This window comes from Echeneis naucrates, chromosome 7 (assembly GCF_900963305.1).
Source record: "Echeneis naucrates chromosome 7, fEcheNa1.1, whole genome shotgun sequence".
Lineage (NCBI taxonomy): Eukaryota > Metazoa > Chordata > Actinopteri > Carangiformes > Echeneidae > Echeneis > Echeneis naucrates.
The window spans coordinates 14,779,010-14,806,853 of record NC_042517.1 but is presented as its reverse complement, the minus strand read 5'-3'; the positions used below and the strand labels follow the sequence as shown (position 1 = coordinate 14,806,853).

The 27,844-nt window shown below is 40.5% G+C and overlaps 2 protein-coding genes across 2 annotated transcripts in view; one reads left to right on the top strand and one right to left on the bottom strand.

The window, feature by feature from the left end:
- Positions 1-27,844, bottom strand: part of LOC115045668 (voltage-dependent calcium channel subunit alpha-2/delta-3-like) — a 112,209-nt gene that overhangs the window by 1,690 nt on the left and 82,675 nt on the right. Inside the window, exons 25-38 of the mRNA XM_029505454.1 lie at positions 27,011-27,056; positions 26,468-26,565; positions 26,265-26,358; positions 25,979-26,074; positions 25,683-25,804; positions 24,771-24,848; positions 12,368-12,429; positions 11,952-11,996; positions 11,797-11,859; positions 10,212-10,282; positions 8,180-8,255; positions 7,987-8,039; positions 6,200-6,255; positions 3,580-3,694 (exon numbers count right to left, since the gene is read on the bottom strand). Of these exons, the coding sequence (XP_029361314.1) occupies positions 3,580-3,694; positions 6,200-6,255; positions 7,987-8,039; positions 8,180-8,255; positions 10,212-10,282; positions 11,797-11,859; positions 11,952-11,996; positions 12,368-12,429; positions 24,771-24,848; positions 25,683-25,804; positions 25,979-26,074; positions 26,265-26,358; positions 26,468-26,565; positions 27,011-27,056 (1,075 nt within the window). The remainder of the gene's footprint in view (positions 1-3,579; positions 3,695-6,199; positions 6,256-7,986; positions 8,040-8,179; positions 8,256-10,211; positions 10,283-11,796; positions 11,860-11,951; positions 11,997-12,367; positions 12,430-24,770; positions 24,849-25,682; positions 25,805-25,978; positions 26,075-26,264; positions 26,359-26,467; positions 26,566-27,010; positions 27,057-27,844) is intronic.
- lrtm1 (leucine rich repeat transmembrane protein 1) lies at positions 16,632-22,699 on the top strand. The gene is made up of 4 exons (XM_029506229.1): positions 16,632-16,966; positions 18,944-19,328; positions 19,433-19,638; positions 20,960-22,699. The coding sequence occupies exons 1-4, from the start codon at positions 16,930-16,932 to the stop codon at positions 21,481-21,483; spliced, it is 1,152 nt and encodes a 383-aa protein (XP_029362089.1). The 5' UTR covers positions 16,632-16,929; the 3' UTR covers positions 21,484-22,699.

Genomic DNA, 27,844 nt, shown 5'->3' with positions numbered 1-27,844 from the left:
CTCTAACTCACTCCATCCCCTCTTCTTCCCTGTCCCCTTCCCTTCTTTTGTCTTTGTTATATCCTATGCAAGGCGAGCATCAATGAAGTGTTGCTGAATATAAAACACTCCAAAGGGAGAAAAATGGGAACCACACTTTTGTGCTCACAGCTTCCCATGCCTGCGTTATACTGGCCTGAGAGATCAGCCCTCGCCTCACCCTCCTGCCTGGTGATTTATGGCCATGGATAAGCTTTATGAAGAAGAGGGGTCGTAAAAATGATCTCTTCTTTCTGTCCCCCTTTCGTTCTTTATCTCTTGCTTCTCTCCCTCACTCTCTTCTGCCACAGCTGGGTGATTTATCAAGTTTGCTATGAGGCATTTATCAGACACGTATGAGGACACGCACGTGTGACTGAGTGAACACACGCAGATGTAAAAATGTAAACACGTTTGCTTTCGTGACTCTTGTAAAAGAGGACGGCAATTCAAACAAAGGGGGAAAAACCTGGTGGTTCACAAACAAACATCATATCTTCAGGAATATCTCCATCCTTTCTAATTCAATACCATGACCAATTTAATCTGACCATAAACAGCCTTTAATCCCAGAGTAGCGCCAATTCACCGCACTCTAATGCAGTTATTCCACCGTGGCCAACCGAACCCGACCAAACGGGCCAAGAAAGTTCCAATCAGGCTGAGTTAGGATCTGCCGATGTTTAATAATCTGTGCTCACCCCTGCACAGCGCCGGGCTGGCCCAGCTCAGCCCGCTGATGGAAAGCAGAGCAAGTGTTCTTGGAGAAAAGACTTAAACATATCCTGACAGCACAGCTGCTGGCCTTGAACATACTCACTGCTGGGAATGGGAGCGCTACACACACACACACACACACACACACGGATTTGTACAGTATGCACAGACTTTCAGACAGACATCAGTGCATACACTCTTGCACAAACACACAGGCTGTATAAACAGATTGATGTCTTCTTGACATGGTCTCCTTGTGCTTGTGGGAGCTTTTAGTGATTTTGGCCAGCAGAGAATTGGACAACAAAGACATCTAATATGTCCCTCTGAGGGAAAACAGAGAATGACCCTTTGAGTGACACACAGACTGACAGCAAAATGATAAGTCAGAAAAAGACATATAGATCAAGGTTTCGATTGATGTGTGACGCTAAAGTAGTGTAGTAAAATCTAAAGACTAAAGCAATGATGTGGTGACAGAATGTGTCGTCTTCTCAAGACTTCTGACAAACCAAATCACAATCTATAGCTATTCCACTGAGAGAAAAGTAACTCTGCTTTGCAACATGTTTCAGTCATGAAGACTGCTCAATCGTTCCAGCTCATCTTTCCTGAATCTTATTTTAGGCACTAGAGCTATGACAAAATGATGAATATTCACAGTTTACCTTTAAATTTGAATGCTTTGTTTTTAATGTTGAACAGTACCAATATTTAATATTTTTCCTAGTTAATTCAATTGTGTTAATCTTTTGCTCAGTTTTGGCTCAATCCAAAAGTTTTTTGTGCGTTTGTGTGTGTGTGAATCCTGTAGAGAAGATTGAAATTTTTCGAATGACTTAATCATTGCATAGCTTAGCCATAACCAGAACTGCATGCACCGTACTGTTTTCGAAAAAATCTCTCATCACAGTTGGGAAATGTGACCAGTAATTACTGTGTGCAAATAAACTATTACTAATACAGTGAGTTGAAATTTCTCCAACAAAATCTAACCCTAACCCTAACCCAAACAGCGGGCCGGTTTTAAGAGCAATGCTGCCATTATATTTCCATTTGTTTTTAAAATTTTTTGGTAAAACAGGCACTATGATCCCAGCATTTAATTTATTATGTATTCCGAGGTGTATATATATATATATATATATATATATATATATGTAGATACACACACCAGACACAGAGAGAATTACTGTAAAATATAAAATACAGAAGATATTAATATACCTTTGATTTCGCTATTTTTGCTGGCAAATATTGACTTTCCTCGGTCATCATCTGTACCATTAAAAAGAAAAATCTACATCAATGAAAGGAAACTTGCCTTGCACAATGTCAGGAGTGACAGCTTCATAATATGCATGATAATCTCAGCAGTACCATGATTATCAGTGTTACCCTTGCAAAAGAAGACAGATGTATTTTATGAATATCAAATAGATGTAGCTACGTCTGGTTGTCTGAATGTGGAACTGAAGGTGTAACTCATTGCGACTTTAAACCCTTCTTTTGGGGATATGTGTCGTCATGTACGGTTGAAAGAAACCAAAAGGAGCCTGTGGACTGGTAGGATATATAGTCACGAATATTGTCGCTAATAGTCCCTTTGAAGAACTTTTCTCATTTGAGACATGACAGACATTTTTTCCCACTAAATCTCATGTTACAGTCTGGGGAAGCCTGCAATATATTAATGGAGATTAAGTCATCCAATAGGGCCACTTTAACTATTATATAATTCACAAGATTGCGATGTATCTTGTGCTGCACAACTCTTTTTCGCCCATCAGGAAGTAACAGACAAATACAAATACCCACATCTCACAAACACAGACACACACATGCACACACACACACACACACACACACACACAGTCAAACAGCACAGTAAAGAGAGCTCTAACAGGCATAAGTTTAGGGTATATTTCCTAGAGCATAAAGCATACACACGTGTCCCAATGAAAATATGTGAGAAAGGCCTCAGTCAGCCTGTAACATGAAGCAGATGTTTATCGCCAATATCCTTTATAACTAATGTGAGCTATAAAGTTCCATAAAGCTGAAATAAAAACTCCATTTTACTTTGTCAAATTCATTGTGCTTTAAAAATGATTTATTTGAAGGTGACATGTTGCTCAGAGCTACCCGCGAAGCCTGGTTTGGTGTCATCATCAAACATGGGGCCATTCTTCTCTGAAGCACACTTCATGTCATGCCATGTGTGTACATATGGCTGAGTGTTGTGAATGTGTGTGTGTGTGTTTTATTTGTGTACAGGATGTGCGTTGGGGTCCCCAAACCTCATTTTACTTCTGGAACCCAGGGCAGTGGTTGCCCTGCTGACCAGATACACAATGAAAAATCTCACATGCTTCCCTGGCAGTTCCACAGCTGGGAGCAATGAAGGGCCCACTGGAGGGATCCAGCGAACACCCCACAATTGCCTGACAGAAAAGCCTAAATTGTTAATGGGGACCACACTCATTTTCCCATTTTTAAAGGAAGCCTTTTTTCCACCTCTCCCCCTCATCTCGAATTGCCTTGTGTTTCAGGAGAACCAATGCCTGTGTGTGCATGTTTATCACTGTCTGGAGTGTTTTCAGCAGACTACAGATTATTTTAAATTGTTTCTCACGATCAGGGGATGGGAGGAATAAAATGGTTAAAAATATTTCACCAGGACGGGCGATAACAGCGTAATTCATTTTTGATTGTTACCCTGTTTTACGGAGCACAGCAGCCAGGTTAGATCCAATTACAATGGGCAGATTTGGTTCAATTATTTGAAAGTGACTTGCTGCGGTCATGAGTGTGTTCACTTGTGTTAACAAATGTGTCTCTTACTTGATGCAGCCATCACAGTCAATGTTGCCCATGTTCTCTTTGATGGTTCTCTCTGAGACAAATGCTGGATACTCCGTGTCACATGGCACCTGCATGGTCCGGCGCATCCTCTCAGCTGAGGCAAGGAAGGAAGGGAGAGAGGGAAGGAGAGATTAAAACGGTGAGAAAAGAAGTGACACATAAAGAGAAAGATGAAAAGAAGAGGCACTGAAAAAAAATTTGTGGAAGAGTCAAATATATACTTAAAATAATGAAGCATAAATATTACAGTAACAGTTAAACCGGTCGAATCCTTACAAACATGCACATATGAAAGGAAGCAGCATTTCTGAACCAGAGCTGCCTCTCGCACTAGTGGAGATATTTCCAGTGGAAATCTAGGCCAACTATTGAAACCACATAGCTTTGACTCTCCTGCCACCCAGAGGTTTGAGATATCGCTACAGGCTGAAAAGGACTAAGGAGACAAAAATCACGTGTTTTATGTTTTAGAATTTATATAACAATACCACCTACTAATTAAAATGAATATAAGCCAATTGTACATATTAAACACTAATATTTGAACAAGGGGTTTCATTTTGAGGTCCGTTTTATCATCGCGCCCTACACACAGTCTTCTTATGATAGTGGATCAGGTGTGTAATTTGAATAGAGTGGTTTAATTAACGGGTGTCAGCAGCACGGCTTTACTGTGCAAAAAAAATAAATAAATAATAAAAAAAAAATCATAATAATAAAAAAATGTGTGTGTATCTAATAACTATATACATGTGAGAAACACAGCTGACACGTATAAACGTCTGGGATTAGTTCAGCTCCAGAGGCTGGGCAGATTGTGTTACGGGCTGCTAAATTGGGGTGTTTCAGCTGTGTGTCACAGTCCTGTGTCTCTATTGTACAAAGATATAGAAAGTGCTGCTAAGACCTGAGGCTAGCCAGCTGTGAAATTGTCTCGACTGCTTGGCAAGCAGGGATGCCCAGCTTCACTTCATTTAGGATAAGAGTGTGCAAGGAAAGCATTTTATAGACTTTCATTTTGTGGTTCTCTCCCTCTCTCTCGCTCTCTTTCTTTCCCTCCCTGTCTTTCTCTTTCTCACATTCACATATGAAATATTTTCATATTAGTTTTGGCAAGAATTAATACTTCATGTGATGCTGCTTAGTGAGACTTTAATTTCAGACAGGCAAACAGTATTCAACACTCCATAAAGCATTAGGCATCCCAGCGTTCGTAGCTTGGCAGCAATCGCATGAGAATGTGCGTCTGTTCGTGGAGAAAAAGAGAGAGAGAATAAGAAAGGAAAGACATAAAACCAGAGGAGAAAAAGAAAGATAGGCTGAGTGAGAAGAAGAGAGAGAAACCTTTTTTTTTCCTCTCTCTCTCTTGTTACAGAGCGGATATTGCTTCCCACCACTACTAATATGACACACATCCTTACAGGTCATAAACCCATCAAGTGTAACCCCTCTGGACACACCAACAAACACAAATGTGTGTTCAGACATGCACACGCTGACGCTTTCTCCCTCATACTGAGGTCATTTGAGGTAAGCGCATGTTCTGCCATTTTTACTTTTAGGTTTTGGATTGCCCCTCTTTATTCTGTTTTTCCAGTGGTCACACCGACTCAGGCCAAGAGGAAATGGAGGGGAGATGGCGAAGATGAACACAGGAGGTCACTGCTGAGGACATTGGTTGTTTCCTCTGCAGGCAATGAACTTTGTTCTATGTGAACTCCATGGTAAGTATGAACAACTGACATGTTTGGGTTATTGTATCCTTTTATTTTTGAACAGCTTTATCAAAATATACAAATTACATTACTGGAATGCAATGTCTGTTTTTATTTCATTCAAAAATATCTTCTGTCAATATAAAATAATTTTGTTGTAGAAAACTATTAAATTATATATATATATATATATATATATATATATATATATATATATATATATATATATATATGTGTGTGTGTGTGTGTGTGTGTGTATTTTGTATTTCTGAAACTTAATTTAGGTGTTGAGCTTACAAAGGATTGTTTTTGGATAAGCATTTAAGACAAAATAGGAAGACGTTCCTCAGTGAAAAAATGAAATAACTGCAATATAATGTGACCTTCAACAATTTCAATGTGAAAAGTTGAAATTGTTTATTACTTTGTTTCATTTCACATTTACTTTCTATAGAGGAGAGTATCTATACTTCACAAAGGAAACTATATATATATATATATATATATGTTTTCCCTTTCTTTGGCCTTTTTCATTTCTGTTTCTAATGAGTAAAAAAGACAAGACAAAAAAAAAAAATACACAAATACATGACTGTCATTATTGTGGAATGCAAGACCTATAACAGGTACGGATAGTAAAAGAAGCTTTCAACTATTTTTTTTTTCCCAGTTGTGTAGTGTCTGTGTGTATAAGTATAAGTATAATTATTTGAGGAGCAAATTCTTTCGCACTTCATGCTCCGATAGTGATTGTTGATCTTTCAGAATAAAATATGATATCGTGAACTGTACGCACTTGTGTGTGTGTGCGCATGTGTTGGCCATGTGTGTGAGAGGGAGATAGAGAGAGAGATCTGCCCTATCGCAGATGAGTACATTCTTACCTTTAGCTGTGAGGTCAGAATACCACCAGCTGTACAAGTTGAACTCTACCAGGAATCTGAATACAGAAAAGACATTGACCATAACCAAAATACTTCAATACTTATACAACACAATCTGTAGCGCCCTCCCATTTTTTATAAACATGATTTAAGTTTCTACAGATGTAGGGAAGTTCACAACCATATTTACCACTTTAACTCACTTTAACAAATGGAAAATGATTTGGTTTTCAAAGCAGCCGTGGCACGCACACGAATCTTTGCTCCAAACCAGTTATCTTAGCTGCAATTTCATCTTGTTGGCTTAGATACCTCAAAAGGTTTCTCTCATAAAAACATTTTTTTGCTCAAGTAAATTTAATTTTTGCGGGCAATTATCTTTAGTCTTGTAAAACATCCCTCTTGCTTAGCTTGTCACAGCGGTAGCTTGTAAAACATGCTGTGTTATGCTGATCACATAATTAATTATTTATGTATACAGATGGTTGTATTTTCACTCTTCAGTGGAACCTTATACAGTCATTGAATAAATGTTCCCTATATGAAGCCAAGCTTTACTTCAGCGGTGATGCCAAGATAATAAATGTGTCAGTTTTCTGAATGACTTTCTAGTGTTGTGCGATTATAGTTTTTTGCGATGTGCATTACATGTGATATGCACTTAATGTGTAAGTTATTTAGCAAAAAATTCTGTACATGAAAGTATTTTTATACGCAGTACACACATTTCTGTCAATCATGTGTGACTTCTTCCATTGGAATTTGATAAGGCAGAAAGCAAAACATTAGTGGAAAATGTCATTTAAAAAACCCCTCTAATATTTCAAAGACAAAAAATTGTCTGCGTTGTGACCGACTGTAAAATTGCAAGTGACAGCTCAATCCCCTCATGATGCACTGTGGTGACAACAGACCACCCAGGAAAACTCCACAACATGACATCACAGGCACAACTGCACAACAGGAAACATCAGGTAGCTATTACTGCTAATGTTCACTGCTGATCACATCGACATACATGTGAAGGCACTGGTAAACAAACATACACTTATACTGATATATACTCACAAATACACACACACACACACACACACACACACACACACACACAGAGACAAACCTCAGACAAAAGAGGCCACCATATGAGTCTTCAACTATAATTACAGCCTTGCTGTTTCTGCCTCTGCCTTGCATCCATGTCAGTCCAGACTCAGCAGGTATGCAGTGCAGATTTTAAAGGAGCTTAATAAAATGTATTGAAGTGGATCCTTTGACTGAACAGAAATGATCATTCTGTTAGCAGATATACTTTCCTGCTGTTTTCAATTAGAGCCTCTCTGTCATTTTAGTATCTGACCAAATATGAAATATGCTCATAACCACCATTTCATGTGAGTTACAGTGTTGAATAACAGACAGAAAGTTTAATTTTGCAGAACATTATGGTGTCATAGAAAAATGTACTTTTGACATTAAATGCTTTGGTTTCATAATGTTATCCTATTAGAAATCTGTATAAATTCTTGAGCCAAATTTTGTGTTTTGTGAGGTCACAAAAACCTTGACCTTTGGTCTTTGACCACAATATTGTTTTCTGTTCATTGTTAAGTCCAAGGACACATTTGTGCCACATTTGAAGAATTTTCCTTCAGGCATTCCTGGGATATCATGTTCTCAAGAAATGGGATGTGAAAACACGACTGTGGAGGCATAAAAACATATGTATGCAGCATGTGAATATTATTACAAACAGATACAAGACACTCTCACGTGCACAGAAATCTTACATGACAAGCTCGGTTAGAATCCACTTTACGGCCGAGAAGAAAGCGAAGTATGGCTAAGGAAAAAAAAAAAAAAAAAAAGAAGAGAGAAGACAAAAATCATCAGACAATGCAAACATATGATATGTTTCTCCGATTTTGCATCACATGGAGTGTAAACAAGGAGATTTAGCAGAATGAAAGATGCATTACTCACATCTAACAGTGCATGCCCGCTGTCACTACTCTCAGAAAAAACCCAACAAAGAGCCTGGTAGTCATACAGCGTGACCCTGAAGATAGAAACGAGAGGTCAAAGGAGACAGAGATAAAATGATGAAGACAGAATGTTTTTCAATTTGACTTTTCTTAATAATGCTTTTGTTGGGCCGATAAAGCCCAGATAAGTTGATATAAATCTTGATTCAAACATTCCCTCTACTATTACATGCCTGTGGGCCCATTTGGACTGTTGTGTGGGAGCAGGAAGGAACGATCCCACTTCTGCTATAACTGCTGCGTTACCTACGGATAATATATTGGATGGATGTGGCAAGAATGGGAAAAGGAAAGCAACTGAAAGCCGAGAGCTCCCAGAGAGGTTCCTCAAAGTGATGTTGGAAGGTGTGTGTGAGTATGTGTGGATGATTTGGGGATATTGGGAGGATATCAGAGGATTTAGGGGCTTAGTAGAGCCTGAGGGTGTGAGGTCTGGGTCTGTTTGGGGAGGTTATTGAAGGCGTTCCTAACACGGTCACACAAATGCACACAGGACACTCACTCTCATAGCCTGAAGACAGATTCCTGTGTGTGTGTCTGAGTGGGCCCAGTTTATCCGCAGCCCTGGGCGGTGTTCAAACCTCAGTCACAGTGCTGGTGACACACGGCCCCAACACACTGCCAGGAACCAATTAGTGCTAAGCCAGGCCACATAATGGTGTTAGCAGCAAATGTAGAACAGTGTAATATTTGTATATGAGGGCTCTATGGATGGGTGCGTGCGCGTGCCCAGCGTTTGGTCTGCATGGGTGCATGACATCACTTACAGTATGTTTATGGAGTTATCTTTCTACTGCTGGTTTGAAAAGACAGATAATCAAAAAGTAACTGAGAACAATTTGCCTTCATTTGTTCTCATCTACAGTCACGATGCTGACAGATACACTCAAACTGTCAGCTCGTGCCAAAACATAGTGCTGCACTTAAACTATTTGACAATTTTAAATCAAGACATAAACTGTGTTTCAACTTAGCGTATTAATTCTCTGCAGATGTTACTGAGTTCAGAGACATGGGACTGGATTCATTAGTGTTAAGGTCTATAAACCCTATTACTCATCGTGCTAATATTACGTTATTCATTTATCATCATATGTCATCCTCGATTTCCAACAACCACTCATCACCCATCATTAAATATTCAATAAAAACTCTTTTTGTTTTATGAGCCGGACTGTAAACCATTTGCTGTCAGCTTCTGAGGTTCATCTCCATGTTAAACAGGCGTGGTTGTCTACTTGTGCGATGATTTGTCACCGATGATTTTTATATAGTAAGACAGCATGGCAAAAAAAATTCCTCACCCACGTCCCAAAGGCAAAACTGAATGCTGGGTACAGTCTCACTGCCGTGGTGGAAATGTGGTTGTAAGCTTCTGTGCAATCTAAATTTACATTTAACTGTGCAGCTTCATTAGGACTCCACAAAGGTCTGCACCGGTCTAACGGCACAGCCGGACAACTGTATCTGTTCGTCAGTGTCTGCTTCTCTGTACTTCTGCTCTGTAATTCTGGGAAAGGTGTCCTCTTGGGTTAAATTTCCAAATTAATCGCAGAATGTCACCGCCCACTGCTGCTGGCGTTTTCCAGGAGACACAGCTCCATAAAATGCAGGACATGCGTGAATGTGTCTACGTTTGTGTGTGTGTGTGTGTGTGTGCGTGTGTGACTTCAAGTTTCTCCTAATTCCTTCATTTCAGGAAAAGATTTGCTATAATCCCCAAACGGAGAACTCTGCTGAGTGAGGGGTCGGAGTTCAGCGCTGAATAGCTCAACACGACTGGCCAAGTTAAGAGCTGTCAGCGCCAGGGGAGACATGCTCTCATTCTGCGGCCTGCCTGACACTATGCGCATACGTTTACTTACATGCGCATACACACACACGTACACATTAGTGCTGGCACAGAGGTGCACACACACACATCCACCCACCCACACCAAATACACACGTGTGGGGTTCAAAATCCTTACCTCTTGAAAGAGCCCATCTGCAGAAGCTTACTCATTACAGCTCTCTCTGCTTCTCCAAAAAATTTCCCCGTCTGAGAAAGAAGGCAAAGAGATTTTATTTAATAAAACAAGTCATAATAAAATGTAACCTACTCAAGAATAACAGCGTTTGGATGTTCTGAAAGCCCTCGCAGGTACAAAAAAATTACACATGTATGGTCAAGATTATCCATAAAAGAAACCCTCAATTTGCTAAACCCCAAAGAATGCAGACACAACCAAAAGTCTCTGGCAAAAGAGAAAATTTAGCAATGCTGAAACACCTTCTAGGACTAAGAACTAAGAAGAAAATCTTCCACACAGAAAGGACCTCATGTTCCACATGCACACAAATAACCTGATGACAGGGCACAAACTAGTCTGCAAAAAGGGCCAGCCATCTCACCTCATTTAGCTGAGACAGGAAGCTTTTTAAACTCAAGGGTTTAGTTTGTTTGTCTCTGCTGCAGTGACACATTCAAAAAAAAAAAAAAAAAATTATATCAGAAACTGAGAGCGTGATCTATGCCCTCCAACTTTCTACGTCCTAACTTTCCTAACACCTTGGATGCAAAGAATCCCTCCCTAAGCTGCATCTCCCCAGCGTAACCACCCAGAGGAACATAACCAAAATGTGCCAAAATGGCACAGTCTGATTTTTTTTATCTCAGACCTCTCACTCATTCAAGGCATTTTTTGGTGTTAAAATGCATTGTAGGTGTGATATTTTAACAATTCCCTTTCATTTTCCTGGGCGTGTCTGCGTTGGTTTCCTCTGGGTACTCCGGTTTCCTCCCACCATCCAAAGACATCATGTTTAGGTGAACCCTAACTGGCAACTCTAAATTGTCCGTAGGTCTGAGTGTGAGTGTGAGTGGTTGTTGGTCTCTGTATGTTGGCCCTGCGATGGACTGGTGACCTGTCCAGGTTGTCCCCCGCCCTCAACCAGTGTGAGCTTGGATTGTCTTCAGCACCCCCCCACAACCCGGAACTGGATAAGCAGTAGAGGATGAATGAATTAAATGAACTTTAATTTTTCCATGTTAGTCGATGACAATTTCTCAGCGTACAACCAACGACGAATCACATGAAACAACTGGACAACCCTTCCAAATTAAGATGGAATAATAGATAGGAGCTGGCAAGTGAGACACACATGAAAAGAACAAGCAGGGTCAGGGAAGGGCACTGACAGCCAGCGGACTGGCTGGTAGATGAGCCAAAACCAGAATGACAGCATGTCTGGTGACAGCTAAGCAGAGGGTGGACGCTAGGACAGGACCATGTCTCCTTGAGATCAGGCTGAACAACTATATTATGCATGAAAGATTGCAAAATTATGAGAAACAGAAAAACACGCACACTGGACTGAAATTCAAACTCAGCTCTGCAACACAATTTAATTAACGAGAGTGAAAATGCACAAACAGCATATACATTCTGATAACTGATAACTACAGTGGTTATTTTAAAGAGTATCAAACACTCCAGGTTCATTACATGAAATATGGATGAGGCTGGTTTTGTTTTATCTGGTGTTATTTTTCCATGTGTGTACATGTCTTACTTGAGTATAGTCCTCTGCTACTAGAATGAAGCCATTGTTGTCAATGAGGTAGCAGTTAATATTCTGTTAAGAAGAGAGGAAATGTGTTAAACAGTCATGAGGAGCGGCACAAACAGGGGGGGTGGGGTGGTAAGAGAGAAGGAAGCTTGACTGACCTCATCATCACAGCTTATGGAGCATTTTCCATCTAATGCTGCGCACTGTAAGATGAAATAAAATGGTCTTTAAAAAAAAAAAAAAAGGTGACATAAAGTTGCATCAATATTCATAAATAAAAATCCCCAAATCACTTTAAAATTAATTATATATATATATATATAATTAAATCTAACTAGGTTTCTTGTTTTTCTGAATTAATAATTATCACATGACGAAAGGATACTTTGAATGAAACCCACTCATAACCAAGTCCATATTAGAATTAAAAATAGAAGTCATGTTTGCGCTTTTGACATTGCTTGCTTTTGTGGCTTATTTGTGTGCATTTTCCAACTGCTTCATTTAGTCAGTGTAATTTGATTTGTTTGTTTGTTTGAAATCCATGCGTGAATGTGTGTGTGTGCTCGGGTACCTGTCTGCTGGCTGTCCAGAATTTCTTCTGAAAGAACTCCAGCTTCATCTGGATGCCCACAGCTGAAAGAGAGACAACACAACCACTGAGGCATGTCAACAGGATGTGTGTGTCCTCTCTGTGTGTTGAAGTGCATCAGAACAACAATATTTGTCACAGCTGAAATCATTTCATTAACCCCTACTGGAGGAAAAGCAAACAACTCCTGGACAAAATGAGCCATATGGGCAATTACACCCTGCCTCGTACATGCGTCAGCTTATTTTTCTGGTAGGCTAAATGTGTGCGAGTGCGTATGTAATACAGTACAATCTACAAACATCTGCACAGATGCCGCTGACCACACTCAAAATGTAGTTTCACATGATTCTAAACCAGACCTCTCTCTCTCTGTACCCACAAGAAATCCATCCCATTCCTCAGTCTGCCTCCCTGTTGTTATCCCAACAGACATTTCCAGAGCTGGTACACAGAGCTGCTCTTACTCCCATAAGCTTCATCCCAGCAGGTCTCTAAATGCATGGATCTGACCAGAATTCCTTGCCTGGGAAAAACACAGTTGCTGACATTAAATACATGAAGGTTTTTAGAGTTGGCCGAGTAAAGATTGACATGTTCACCTCAGGCTTTAGCGTAGCTTCTCTTCCCCCCCGCCTTCACTCCCACTACCCCCTGCTACTAAGACTCGGAGGACCCTAGCTTTCTCTCAGTAGGGGTCTGTCATGCTTTCGGGGTGGGTAAGTATTTCCAGGACCAAAATTTTGTAATTCATCCAAACGCGAATCCAGCAGCCACTTTTCCGGCAGAAAAAGAAGCATTTGGATGTATTTAACATTTTTAAACTACACCCTTCATATTTAAAACGTACAAACAAAATAGAAATACATACATGCAACAACCTCCAAGAAAAAAAAGTGTTGAGCCACAAAATAAATGTAGCAGTGGATAACATGGAAATATTTGAAATGGATGCCTTTAGATATCCTAAAGCTTGCAAGTAGCTGTTAAAGTTAACAGGTAAATAATAAAGGGGAGAGTTGATAAGATAATTATCAATAGCTTACCATTGTAACACAAAATGGTATTGAGCCATTACACATAGCATCACAATGTCACACATATGCTTAGAAATAAATAATTAATATGTAATAACTGCTATAATATTGATTTAATCTTACAGAATTTCAAAATCTTCATATTCTTTTTATAGTATTAAGAAGTATTAAAAATTAGCTATAGTACAAGTATATTAGTGGCAATTTTCCCATTGTGGGACAAATAAAGGAATTTAAAAACATTATTGTACAGAACGTGATCAAGATTACAGCACAAAATGTTGCGTTTGTGCGACTGGGTTTTTAATATGCATTTGAATGTAGAGAACCACCGTAATGACAGGAGACAGAATGAAATGAATGCGCATACTGATATGGACTAAAGCTGTGAAGCTATTTCTTAAAAACAAAGTAATAAGCACACTGTGTCCACATGTTATGGGAACATTGTCAGCTGGAAATATTCTGCTGGTTCGCATGTTCTTTCAGTGAGATTGCATGTGTGCATTGTTTAAGTGCAGTGGGGTGCCGCTGTGGCCTGTTTTAGCCCTTGCCCAGAGAAACAGGTGCAGATTATCCCATCATAAGCTTTGCTGGAGCCTTTCAGCAGCCCACCATTTCTACACCCACATGGAAAACCCAGGAGGAGAGTCTAATTTAAGATGTTGGGCAACAGCAATGGAAACACACATGGTGTGAAACAAAGGAGAGCCTAGATCATTAAGCCAACAAGAACAAGAAGCCAAAAAAAAGGCAAAAAGATAAAAGATCATTGACTCTTAACAAAGCTGTTTAAACAACTTAAACATTGAAGGGGAATAAAATATCAAATACCATAATATGTGAAACATGAAACATTCAAATAATTAGCAATGGAAGGTCATCTGAAAGTTGAACTATCCCATTGTTATCAAATGGTAAAACACATGTCTGATGGGGGTGGGGGATAATTCATGGAAACATAAATCCAATGTGAGCAGTGCTCTATAAAATGATATTCGAGGTTAAAGGTGCTCTGATGTTGGCTGGTACCTGAAAGTTGGCTCAGAGCGAAGATAGAAAGCCCAAATCTGTCCCTCTAATGCTTTGGAATTTTCTGTACGGGGGAACATTTAATTTCCCGAGGTATGATATAAGAACTTGGGGGTATTTACACCCTGAGCTGCTTTTATGAGTTCAAGGATGAAGAGACATCAAATCCACTCCAAATCCCCCCCCCCCACCGCCAATCTCCTATCAGTGCAATCCCAGGCAAGGTGATGACAACTGGTTAAAAGTCTACAGATAGTTGGGATTCTAATAAGGATTTCATGAATGTATGCATCCATTAACTCAAAGGCGCATCTGAGTGTGTGCGGAATGTAACAAAGGCAATCATGAATGTGCACTATGCACGTGTGTGTGTGTGTGTGTGTTTATCTTTGTTAAAATGCATCAATTCATCAGTTCAAATCCCAGTGATCTTGAATAACACCTTCACACAAGTGTCACAAACAAACAGGGCTGTCTGAGAGGGATGCAGGGATTTGCAAATGTGGTGCTCTACTTGTCCAGCAGCGTAGCTCCGCAGCAAATACACAGCACAGAGGGCGGATCATGTCAAGATGCTGAGCAACATTTAGAGGATCAGCAGAGCGGGGAGCTGTTTTTAGGGATGCCAGCAGTCTACAAGGCATAGGCTACTCTGACCTTTCTTTTCTGTGTGTGCTTATTGATGCACTACTGAGACTTGACCTTTGGCACAAATTTCCAGAAAAAAGGTCTTAAATAATTCCAGAAAAATGATCAGGCAGCTAAATATTTTACAGCTCCAAAACAAAACAAAACAAAACCCATTCAAGTTATTAATCTCTGTTGGCCAAATCTCAAATTACTCTCTGATCACATTCAAACAATGCAAACGTTTATTTGTATTTTGTGCATTTAATGTGTCACAGAAATGGCATCGCTGCCTAGATGCAAATACATGGCACGACGGTTGGAGGAGGAATAGTAGGGCATGCTTTATCTCCTTCCTTTTTGTAAGTTGACGCTTAACATTTTCAGACATTGGAGCACAAACACAGCCTACTGTCTGGACTCATCAACCATATGGGCTTTTAGCAAATGCAAAGGTGTCATCACACATTTGAGGATGTATTTGCCTGCGTAGGTGTGCTTGACTATTCAAGTGTGAATGCAAGCATGGATGCAGTGTTGTTTGTATGCACTGAAACAGGTGCAAGCATCATTTTACATGCATTTTTGTTTTTAAAGCCTTAATTGCTTAAAGCAAATATCTTCACACATTTATTCCAATAGATCAACTAAATATAACCTGGCGACACTGACTGACTTCCATTTTTCTATAAATGACAGAATAAATATAATTGTCAGGCCCTTCAGCAGACTAAAGGATATAAATAAAGATGGGCAGGAGGGCAAAAAGCAAGCCGAGGTCAGCTTGTAAGCTTAATCATATTCATCGTTAACAATGTTGCAGCCATTAATCTCTCTTTGTTCAATTTTTGCCTCTCCTTGAAGTGACCGATCAACTCACATAAGCTTAAAAAAAAAAAAATCAATCCATTTTCATACAAAATAAGGGGAAAAAAGAAACATCCTCATAAATTCACTGCAACAGCTTAATATCCCACTGTGTGCGTGTATGCTTGTGCATTTGTGCGTTCTGTGTTGCTGTGCTGGGGGCGTGTTCTGCCCACGGCTCATGCATAATGTCTCCAGAGCATGCCATGGCAATGGGCATCCTCTGAGTCTGTTCAATGCGTTTTCAGTGTTCGTTTTGGGCACACAGCAATCCAGATCAACTTTTTGTCTGGCTTTAATCTTGCCAGAGCAGAGGTAAAGTAATTGCCGGTAAATGTGTGTGTGTGTGTGTGTGTGCTCTGATTTAAGAAGCACAGCTGTCCAGTGGGAGATGACACACCATCCCACTCACTAATACAACAGTGGACAGAGAGATTGTGCAAGCAAAACTGAGTGCAGGAGAGAGAATGTGAAGAAATATTGATTTGGATTCAACGGAGGAACTGAAATAAAAAAAATAAAAAAAATCAACCAAAAGAAAAAGAAAAGGCAGATAAAAAAAAAAAAAAAAGCACCAAGAAATATGCAAGAGACAGAAAGAGATGTTGAGAGGCTGTGAGAGAGCAACAGAGAGATAAAGAGTGAAACAGAGACAGAGGGGGGGAGAGAGGTAGAGAGAGAGAGGGAGAGAGAGGCAGATCTCCCTAACTCTAGTGATTTCCAGACTGGCTGGCTGGCAGTCGGCTCTTTGCTCTGATCAGCCCGCTCTAGTGGGATTTCATGCACGTCCATGTAGTGTTGGGGGGATCCTGAAGACAACACAGGTTTCTGGTGCTGATCTACTGCTACTTACCGCCTACTGAGCATATCAGCCCACACAGATGAGAGTCAGGACAAGCTAATCTCAACCTTACTGGTGGCTAATGGATCATCAACCAATGTCAGTCACAAAAATCCAAAAAGGGAGCTAAAGAACAACGAATGTGTGCGGCTCGAGGACCATTGGCAGATATGAGAGGTAGGAGCTCCGTATGTCTTTCTGTATTTGTATAAGCGCATGCATTTCAGCTGCTGAGACCAATATGTTGTGAAAATGTTGCATAACTGAGTGATTAAACGCTTCCTCATAACTGAGAGTGTATGAAAACAGTTAGGTGCAACACACGTCAACTTCACATATAATCATAAAGGTGGATTGAAATTGTCACTGAATGTTTCCTGTTGCAAATACAGCAGATATTGACACTGGTGCTGAGCTGATTTAAAGGGCTTCAAGCTGTGGTTGATGTGTGCTTGTCATTACAAGCTTCTCTGTGTGTACTTTGGGCTGCAGGGACACATCAGAGCAAAGAGCCTTTCCCCTGTGTTGACCTCATTCCAGAGCTGCTCTTACAATGCTCCACTGAATTGATGATCAGTTAATGTGTGTAATGTTTATGAGTAAATGCACACATCTGTAAGCACATGTGATTGGATGCATTCTGGCATACACACATCATTGCACTGACTAAGGGTGCAATCAACATAGGGATTTGCACCAAGTCTCACCCTAACCATGTGTTGCTTTTTTTTTTTTTTTGTTGTTGGTTGTCATAACACTGAACCTGCCAATGCCACTGAGCGAACACCTGAGTTTAGACCTGAGAGCACCTGTGCCTATAACCTTCAGATCATGACCCACTGCCAGAAATCCCCAAGCCAAGCAAAGGATAAAGAGCAAATGTTTTAATTATTGAACTATGTTGCAACGGTGTTTACACACACATAAGGGACCAATAAGGCGGACATTTAATTAAATTATAATGTAATTTGACTTGAGTGTTGTTGACCCAGTTTGCACCAGTGTCAGTGCAGCAATGGGCAATAGGCTAGTCAAGAGTCATTTCAATATTTTGGTTCAGATCCAATTAAAGATCCAGGAAATGTTCATGTTTCCTTAACATTGCACATCAAGATGGTATGGATTGCAATACAAAAAAAAACAACAACAAAAAAAAAAAAATCTTTTGGGATGCAAAATTTTGTGAGGATATTTGAAGGATTGTTTGGCCTTGCTCGAGGTTTACTAAGTGCCAGTTTAGTTTGAGTAATGATATTAATAGCTGCATAGTGCTTCCTCATAAGTATCAGGTTGTTGTGACACTTCAACGTGCACAAGGAGAATCAAGTGAAATTGTAGAGGTAGATGGCGCCTGACGCAGAAGGTTAGATAATTCTCATGTGAGAAAACATGAATTATTACCAGTGGGGGAAATGGCTCCTAAACTGCTTAAGAGAACATTTCAGATGTTGTACCTATGGAACCAAATACAGCTTACCCATCGGCTCAGATCTGTGTGTACCTTGTGAGCCAGCTCAAATTAAATGTACTAGCCTGTGTTTCATTTCATTGAGCTTCGTGGTAGTCCAGCCAATGCTATAAATATGGCTGTAATGTAACAGAAGGAATGGACATGTGAAGTCATCTCAAAGGGAATCAGACACCTAATATCTGCTGTGTATGGATTTGTGTGTGGGCGCAGTGTGGGAGAGGGGTTATGAGACTTTGGTGAAGTCATTAAGGGCCACCGTCTAAGGGGGGTGGGAGGTGGGAGTTGGCATATTAGTAATAAGTTTACTTTCTTGTTTATGAGACAAAAACAGTGCTATGTGAGGGGAAAAAAAGCAAAGGGGACTGCATTCTTTTCTGAAGACATCAATATAAAGGCCAAGACAAACAATCTAGAACTTCAATTACTCACTTGTGTAAATGTCTCTTTAATGATTCAAATGTTTTTTCTGGTTCAGTGATAGTGCCCATGGCATTTGAAGAGTGTGGTGTGAATGTATGCAATTATGTAACAGTAGTCCACTGCAATGCTGACAGAGATAGCAAATGTGGAAAATAAGCTTTCAAAATGTGTGCGTCTGTATTTTGTCATATTTGAATGCATATGCTGTGAAATACTGTACTTTTAGATGTGTAATGCATCATTATATCCCCCTGTCTCCACAGTGGTACTCCTGTGTGCCCTCCTCTCCCTCCTCTCCTGGTCACACGCCTGTCCAAAGGAGTGTAGCTGCAACAGCAACACCAAAGTAGTAGATTGCCGGGGTCAGGGCTTATACGACATCCCCAGACGACTGCACCCAGACACCCAAGAACTGTATCTGCAAGATAACCGTATCAGGGGGCTGGGATCAATGGCTTTCAGAGAAATACCCCTTGTCCGTATCCTTGATTTATCTAATAACTCTATAACATCTGTTTCCCCAACTGCTCTGCTGGGTCTCCGGACTCTGCAGCGCCTCAGCCTAGCCTACAACAGCATAAGAGAGCTTGACAAGCGGTTGCTTGGACCTATCCGGTCGCTTTCACACCTTGACCTCTCACACAACAGGTTAAGCAACATAACTAACTAACTTACAAACTAACTTCATGCCAGATAACTCATTCTTATCTTCGTATCTTATTTAATTTCCTTGTCATTTGCCGCCCCACCAGCCTGTGGGGTTTGCCTGGAGCCATGGGGGACAGTTTGAGGAACCTTAGCCAGCTGGGGCTGTCCCACAACAGGATAGCACGGTTGGACCGCTCCCTGTTGGAGGCCATGACCCGCCTAGACAGCCTCACGCTTCGGGGCAACCCCTGGAGATGTGACTGCCAGCTCATAGGCCTCAAACTCTGGCTGGAAACCTACCTCTTTAAAGGTCAGACTCATAGTAGCTCAAGGCAGTGGCAGAGGAACATATACAACATTTCAAATCTTTACAGATCACAATGACTTTCCTCCTAGGCACAGTATTAAAATATGGTAATATTTAATTATGCTAATTTTGACGTTTAACATGTCCCAAACCAAGAGCAGAAATGGCTGGACAAAATTCAGTTGGCTAGTTTACAAGATGACGAGAGGACTCTAAATGGATATACTTTTGTTTATGTATTTTGGCCTTGGAGAGACCTACACAGTGGATATCAGGCAAATTAAAAAGGTTTGTCCAGTTATTAAAGATAGTGGAATAATGTGTTCCATGTTGCTCAGTGAGTAGCTGTGGAAGGAATGTAGCTATTGTGGCTTTCATGCTATTATTAATGTCTGATACACCCCTCCAAGCAGTACTTGGAGGGGTGGACACATGCATGTCAGACCCACATTGCATAATAACATGGCAATGAGAATATGTACTGTATGCTTCATTGTGACTCTTGCTTCACTGACATTGACTGACCTTAAAGCTTCGCAAAAAGTGCCATGCATCAGCAAGAAAGTCTGGAATAATGTTGTGTTGTTGAACGCTCAATGCAGTTCTTACAACTGCAACCTGAGGCAGCTATTCTACAGAAGACAATTAAGAGTTAAGTAGCCCACTGCATTATTTCCCATGCTAGATCAACCCCTGCATGCATTAGATAACTAAATAACCACGTGCAGTGAAAGCTAGGCTTGCTTGGAGTTGGCTGGCTCGCCTACATTCCTGTAGTGCCCTGACACAGCTTTCGCATTAAAGGCTGAAAATTCTAATTACTGCAAACCAGAACAATAGACTCGGATACAAAGATGTATTCTTAATAGAAAGCCAGTGGTTAATAAGGCAGGGAGAAAGGAAATGTGACAGGGCATGCCCGACATGAACACGGAGTGAGATGAATAATAAAGAGATTTAGGGGCACACACAGAGAAGCACACAGGGAACCACTGATGAAGCTCGAACTCAACCCTTTCTCCAACAAACTTGAGTCATTCAGCTGCACAGTTCCAACAGAAACTCTGAGCTGTTAATCATGTAATACTTGCTAATAGGAGCCATTAAAGTGAGCCATTATAACTCGGATTAATAAATATCTCAAGTAATGGGATGGTTCAGGCTCAGCTACGATAAATATGACTGTGGTCTGCTTTGTGTAAAACTGCAGGTAATGTGCTTATAATTCCCCATATCTGACTGTTGCATGACTCCCTATTGTTTCTTGCCCCTTTGTCTGTCCTCTACTTTTAACTCTTGCTGACTTTTTAACTGTGATCTCAAGGTGGAGTGGTGGACCAGGTGCTTTGCTCCCAGCCGGAGGAAATGAGGGATAAAGACCTGCAGAAAGTCCCATACCAGCTCTTTCATGCCTGCATGACCACAAGCTACCACTACCTGTTCGCCAACATACACCACCTGGAGTCCGAGAGGCTGCTGCGAGGCCACACCCACGGCAACCACGCTCATCCCTCGAGCCACGCTCTCCACGTCCCCATGGCAATGGGGGAGGGCTTCGGGGGTGGGGGAGGAGGGGGTGGAGGAGGAGGGAACGTTGAGTGTGAAACTAAGCAGAAGCAGCGGCCTGTCAACTTGCGCCACGCTATTGCCACAGTGATCATCACTGGCGTCGTGTGTGGAATCGTGTGTCTGATGATGTTGGCAGCAGCAGTGTACGGTTGTGCCTACGCTGCGATCATGGCCAAATATCAGCGGGAGCTGAAGAAGAACGAGGAGTTGGCAGCAGTGCAGGGGGCAGATCATGGCACAGCGGATGAAAAAGAACCATTGGAGAACGCCATTGCCTAAGAGATGACAATGTGAAGCCTGCACTTACAACCTGGGCCTCATCCCTTTAACCTAATCATCTCTGGATGCCATGTGTACACTTGTGCATGAATGCTTGTGAGAAAAAAAGATGAGAGAGAGAGAGATTCTTAATGTATGTGTACTGTCACCTCAATTCTGAGACTTGGGTAGCTTAATCCTACAGGTATTTGACTATGCACTGATGACGGTATCTTCTACTGTATGTGGGTTTGATGGGCAGGCCAAAGAATTCAAATGTATCAATTCCATTTTGTTTGGGATATGCATATCACAGCTGGGGACAAATTTCTATATATTTATAATTGCGTATTTGTAGTTATATTAGTAGAGCTCTGATGTATAAAAACATTTCAGAATTTGGTTGTCTTTTTATTGTTCAGAATTTTGAGGTAATTTTTAAATCTCATAGTAGGCAGCTGCTGTCAGTCAAGTTTAGTTCCAAGTTGCTTGTATCGTTAACACGGGTGTGCGAGAAAAAGGAAGAAAGCATTTGTGTCAGTGTTTCATTTGTGCCGGAGTGTGTGTGTGGAGATGTACACTGTATGCACATATTTATAGAGTCTGTGCCTAATAATGTGATGTTGTTTTGAGGAGGAAACATCCTTTTTGTAAAAGATATTTTTCTGACAGCTGACGTGAGGATGGGAAATTCGTTGAAGCAATAATGAAACAAACTAAAATGAAAATAACAACAAAACCTGAACTCAGCCTTGTTGGTTTTCTACAACTTTACAGTTTGAGAAATCCGAACTCTCATTTGATGAACACAGTTACACACAAACTTTGAGAACCACTTTTTGAAATTGACTTTTGTTTGTGAATTAATGCTGATTACATAATGGTAGTCATGTCCTTCAGTATGTATTATATAAAATAAAGGGAGACATTGAAAACTGAGACAATTGATTACTGTATGAATACATGATTAATTTATCATGCCAAATAATCTGACAAGATGAACGGTGAAGCATGTATGCATTTCAATAATGGCACTTCAGATTATACAAAATTTGACATTTGGTACAATTGTAATGATTTGCTGGTTGAAAGGTACATTTGAACATGCTGTAATATCTGTTCCTTTAACATTTGCCCTGATGGATTTTTTCTGATAGAGTTCACTAATGCCATTGCAGGGGAATTATTAAGCACTGTGTTACATAATGTGCTCGATATAATATTGCTTCATTATATCATTATAATTAACATATCATAGAGATGATATTTAGGAATTGTTTTATGTAATATTAAAAATATAACATGATGTGTATACATTACAAGCATCCATTTTTACTGTCTATCTTTGAATAATTTGCCATCAAAAGTGATTTTCAGCTCACTCGGTTCAATAAGGGGGCACATGAATGTACACAGATGCCTTTGGTCTTAACGCCTGACCTGACTTTTGCCGCTGTGTGTATTGCGGCAGCAGACTCACTGCACGTGGCTGAGGATGTGACCACAAACATTCACACAAAACACACATACACCGGCGTGTATGTACACACGCACATTAACATTGTGACTCAAGCGATGTCTGCAGGGGCCATGGTGTGTGATGTCATCAGCCTGTCCTGTTAAGTTAGTGTATTAGCGTATTCCCAAGTCTACAGCTCAGTGGAGCGCAGGCCAGTGAAAACTGGCCCTAACCGGCCCACACTAAATCTGCATTCTTGCCTGCATCTCTCTTCCCATCTGACTCACTTATATAAAATCATCTGTATATACATCCCCTGATCTCAGCGTGATTGTCCTTACTGTGCATCTGCACCCATGATAGCAATAGGGTCTTCATAAATCCTTGCTACTGATTAGCCTTTTTGTTCCCTGCTAAAGATGACTTGAGAGGATGACGATATCTTAAAAGAACAGTGATCAAGTCAACAGTGTCAGATGATACTGTGGGCTGGTGTAAACTGTAGGCTGCCTGCTTAGAAATCTGATGAATACTCTGTGTGCATGTGTGTGTGTGTATGTCTGTATGTCTGTCTGTGCGTACTGTGGCACCACACAGACTCTCCCATCTCTGTCCTTCTGCTCCAGTGGTTTCCCCCAGGCCAAGAGTACCCACAATGCCCTGCTTTCATGTCAACGCATCCAGGCACCGTGAAATAATTTTCTCTTTCTCTGCCCTTTAAGTTCTCTTATTTTTATCTGTGCTTTTCCAAAAGATTCTCAGGATTTTTCTTTTCTTTGTTTTGCCCACATATTTTTCTGTGATTCGTCTGCTGGCATTATTAGCCCCCATCTGTTGACAGGAGAGCTTACATAGAAAATCATCTGATGCAGTTTTTAATATGAAGCAAAAGCTGTGCTCCACTTTGGTTGTTGGTATATACGTTGGTGGAAAGGATTGCAAAACTCTACTCAGTTTGCATACTGTACTTCAGACTGTATACTGAATAGCTGCTCATTTATAACATTTGTACTGCATAATTACCAAAAATGACAGTGGGAAAACAGGAATCCCAGAGGCATAAATGAGAGGGATAAACATTGAGAAAATTAGAGGCTGTTCGAGGAATAGCACTTGGCCAGACACCAGATACTTATCTGCATATTTTAGTGATTTTACATGTTTTCGTTTTATTTAGCGTATCAAAAGAATATTCCCATTTTTGCAAAGTGCTGCCACTTTCTTTAGGTGAATGATATAATATCACAACTTTCCTAGACATAATACCATAACTACTGTGAAATCATTTGTATGTTTGTAACCTCATCCTTTTATTTACAATTTATTCCATTTATTCCATTGCCACGTATTTCTGTAACCAAAATGATGTCTAACCGAACAACTTCATATCATCGACTTGCTGATTGCACAAAGTTGCATTATATGGGCGAGACATTGTGGTAATTCTGAGTCACTTGGACGTCAGACGAGGCCGCAGCGAAATCCTCTGGGTCACAACAAGCTTTAAATAAGCATGGAGGCAACAATGAATGCATTACACGTCTTCGTCAAACTGGCTTCTATTAATATATTCAAGCATAAATATATGTGGATGCAACATCTGTGCTCTGCTGCCCTCTCACATATGTTCATGAAGTGCTAGGCGTGCTGACCAAAAAAGCAACGTAGTCGGTGTATGTGGGCAGTGTTTCAACTCAAGAAGCGGAAAAGAAGCTGGGGTAGACAACTGTAGGCCAGAAAACAAAGCCTTTGCACAGCACAGTGGTGTAAGGAAAAGACTTTCACAGCCTCTGTCAATGTATAAGTGTGGTAGTGTGTGAGGGAAAGAGCCACTTGAGTTCCCACTTACCCGCAGCTATGGGTGATTTCCTCTCATCCAGAAGCTGAATGGCAGTGCTGGCCAATACAACACTCTTGTTTTCAGATCCTAAGCCACACAAAAACACAGCGCGCGCACACACACACACACAAGGATATAGCCTGGGTTCAAATCACAGTCATATCACAATTTCTTATATTAGTTCTGAACTGACCACAGGGGGATTGGAGAAAGAAACACTGAACACAAATACCACAGAGTACTATTTCATGGCTACAGCTAACTGCCACAGTCTTCAGAGGAAGAGTGCATCCAAGGCAAGTCCGTCGAGTAAATAAGAGGCTTTCAGATCACTTGTATTAGCTGGCACTAATGGAAAGCCTGAGGCTGAGGAGAGATGAGAACACATTCTCCCTCTGGAGGAGAAACCATTTCTTAGAGACATAGTTAAATTGAGTATGCGTGAGGTGCCTGTGTGTGTCCTTGTGTCAGTGTATCGTTTTGTGAGTGCGTATTTGTGTGTTCTGGCCAAGTCACTATGGAAAGGGCTGAACCTCTTCCTAAAGTATCTTATTTCAAACCACAGCAATCAGGCCTTTCCACAAGAACACAGCCCAGAATTAATAAGAGAGGAAGGGGAGGCAGAGATGCACGGCAAGAGAAAACGACCAAATATGGGTAAAAGGGGAAAAAAGGGGGTGGCAGATATTTAAAAAGCTCTCTAAGATATAAATCTATTTAATTTCATTTGTTATATACCTCATTTTGAATGACCTTGTAATGCGTATGAGTCCTGCAGCAGCTTTTTAGTTTCACGACCATAGACTGGTAAAGGCCACAGGATAGCATTGAACTATAAAGAATTTAAATATGCCTCATTTCTAAACATGTGACTTTGTTGGGAAAATTCATCTGTCATCAAAATTTATATCATCAACTAACCTGTGTTGAATGGTAGAGAGTAGACAAAGGTACCAGGAACTTGTTCTGCTGCTCTCTTGTACCAAAGGGGAAAGTGATCGGCATTGAACACCCCTTCTTTGTCTTCAGCTGTCAGGAAGTCTCTTGAAGCAGACAGTGAACAGAGGTGATGGTACAAATGACGCACATGCAAAACATATCATGCGCACTTTGGAAGCAGGAAGGGAGCAAGTGTGCGCAAGTGCCCTCCTCCTTCCATGGCTGGCTATAGTAAACATTAAAACTAAATGTTAAAGAAGTAACAAAAACATACTTACTGGTTTGTAAGCTCATCAGGCACCACAAAAAGGTTAATTCTGGAAAGGCCTGTCCTTGTACCCAGATAGGCTATTTCCACTCCTTTATCAGAGTTCCTGTGTATGATGGCAAATACATACAAAATTGTGTATGATTATACAATACGTTTGCTATCGGCCCTATCAAAAGGGGAGAGAAAAAATGATTTTTGGCTTGCGGTAAAATAAATTGCAAGATTTTGAGTTGAGTCCTTCAATAACACTTTCTGCTTTCAATATAAACACGGAAAAAAGAAAAAGGACAGACTCAGACTTATTGAGCACGAGGCTGGTCCAATAGGCCTCCAGAGGAGCAGTCACAACCGCATCAAAAAGGATCTCCTGGATCAGCTCCTTGTCACCTAACAAAAGGAAAAACACACACATATATCATGTTCATTGGCGAACCAGTGATCGCAAAAAATGTTTATATCAGTTCAAGAAGTTGGTCCGTTGATGAGGTGAACTAACACTGTAGGTGGGGTTCGTGCCCAGTCAGGTAGAGTTTGATTGCCTCTATCTGGGACAAGTAGCGATGCTCGGGGTGCTCGTCCGTGTTGCAGTATGTCCTGTCACACAAGAAAGTTGGACAACGCAGACATGTTCATTGTTTTGTAACATGCAATCACACAAAAATTGTGTCTTGCATTAAGATGCAAGACACAATTAGTCTCTGTCATATATGCCAGTTGTTTTCAGTTGCTTTTTGATTATAAGGCATCCGCAATGAATAAAAACCTGAGTTAAAACAAAGATGGTTTTCCCATTTGCAGGCATTAGTTTGAAAAGCATTTACTGTAATTTGTTTAGATGTTGGTTCTGTATCCTGTTGACCACAAGTCATCGAGTGACACAAACCATCACGTCAAAGGCCCTCAGATCACTAAACGGTTGTGTTACAGAAAAACTAGAACTTTGTTTGATTTAGCAATTTGGCAGTTTATTTAGGATAAAGTCCAAACACAATGTCACTTTGTGTACAGTACACGTACAGTTGTGTTGATATAAACTTACCACTCGTCTGCCAGCGCTACATCAGGATGCTCCAAGTCATGAAGACCTGCACCAGAATAAGAACTACATATCTCAAACTAAATGACCAAAAGCACTCAAGACGAACTCATAATAACAAGTCTAGGCATCTAAACTTCAAATGCACACACGCAGACACACACACAGGGGTGAAAAATGTATTTCTTGAATGGATGTGACAGGTCTGATTAGATCAGGAAGAGCCAAGTCATGCTCAGAGGGCTCCACATGATGGACATGTTTAGAGAAACACACACACACACACACACACACACACACCACCGCTACATGAATATTAAAATGCATGAGGCTGGACATAAAAATAGACACGCATACATGCAGGGGCCAACATACGCACTGTCAAGACAAAGACAAATACAACACACCTAGGGAGCCACAAAAGAAATATTTAACTTCCTGCCCAATTGTGGCTTTCAAGCTTATAATTACTATATTATTATTGAATGTGTGCGCACGGATGTGAGCTACAGAGAGACGGAGGAAAATGTCAGAAACAAAGACCGCAGGAAAAATAATCCCTAGTTACGTATATATATTAAATATGAGTGGTAGAAAGGAAGTGAGTACATCTACAAGTATTATTCTTAGAAGACTTTGAGGGATTTCATTTTCTGTTACTTTAAACTTGAAGTTCACGACATTGTTAAACCTACAATCAAACCAAAGAGAGCATAAAGTAGATTAAGTTAATTTGCTATACTTCCATGTGCAACATTGCCACGTAAATATAAAAAATTATCTACATAGAACAATAACAATCTTATTATATGAAGATGTGAAAGGGGGGTAATCTGC

What these genes read in the sequence shown, in the direction of transcription:
- lrtm1 (XM_029506229.1), top strand. Translation starts at nt 16,930, where the DNA reads ATGTGTGCGGCTCGAGGACCATTGGCAGATATGAGAG. An exon ending in ACCATTGGCAGATATGAGAG is followed by an intron (nt 16,967 to 18,943) that starts GTAGGAGCTCCG and finishes CTGTCTCCACAG; the next exon opens with TGGTACTCCTGTGTGCCCTC. An exon ending in GGAAACCTACCTCTTTAAAG is followed by an intron (nt 19,639 to 20,959) that starts GTCAGACTCATA and finishes TGTGATCTCAAG; the next exon opens with GTGGAGTGGTGGACCAGGTG.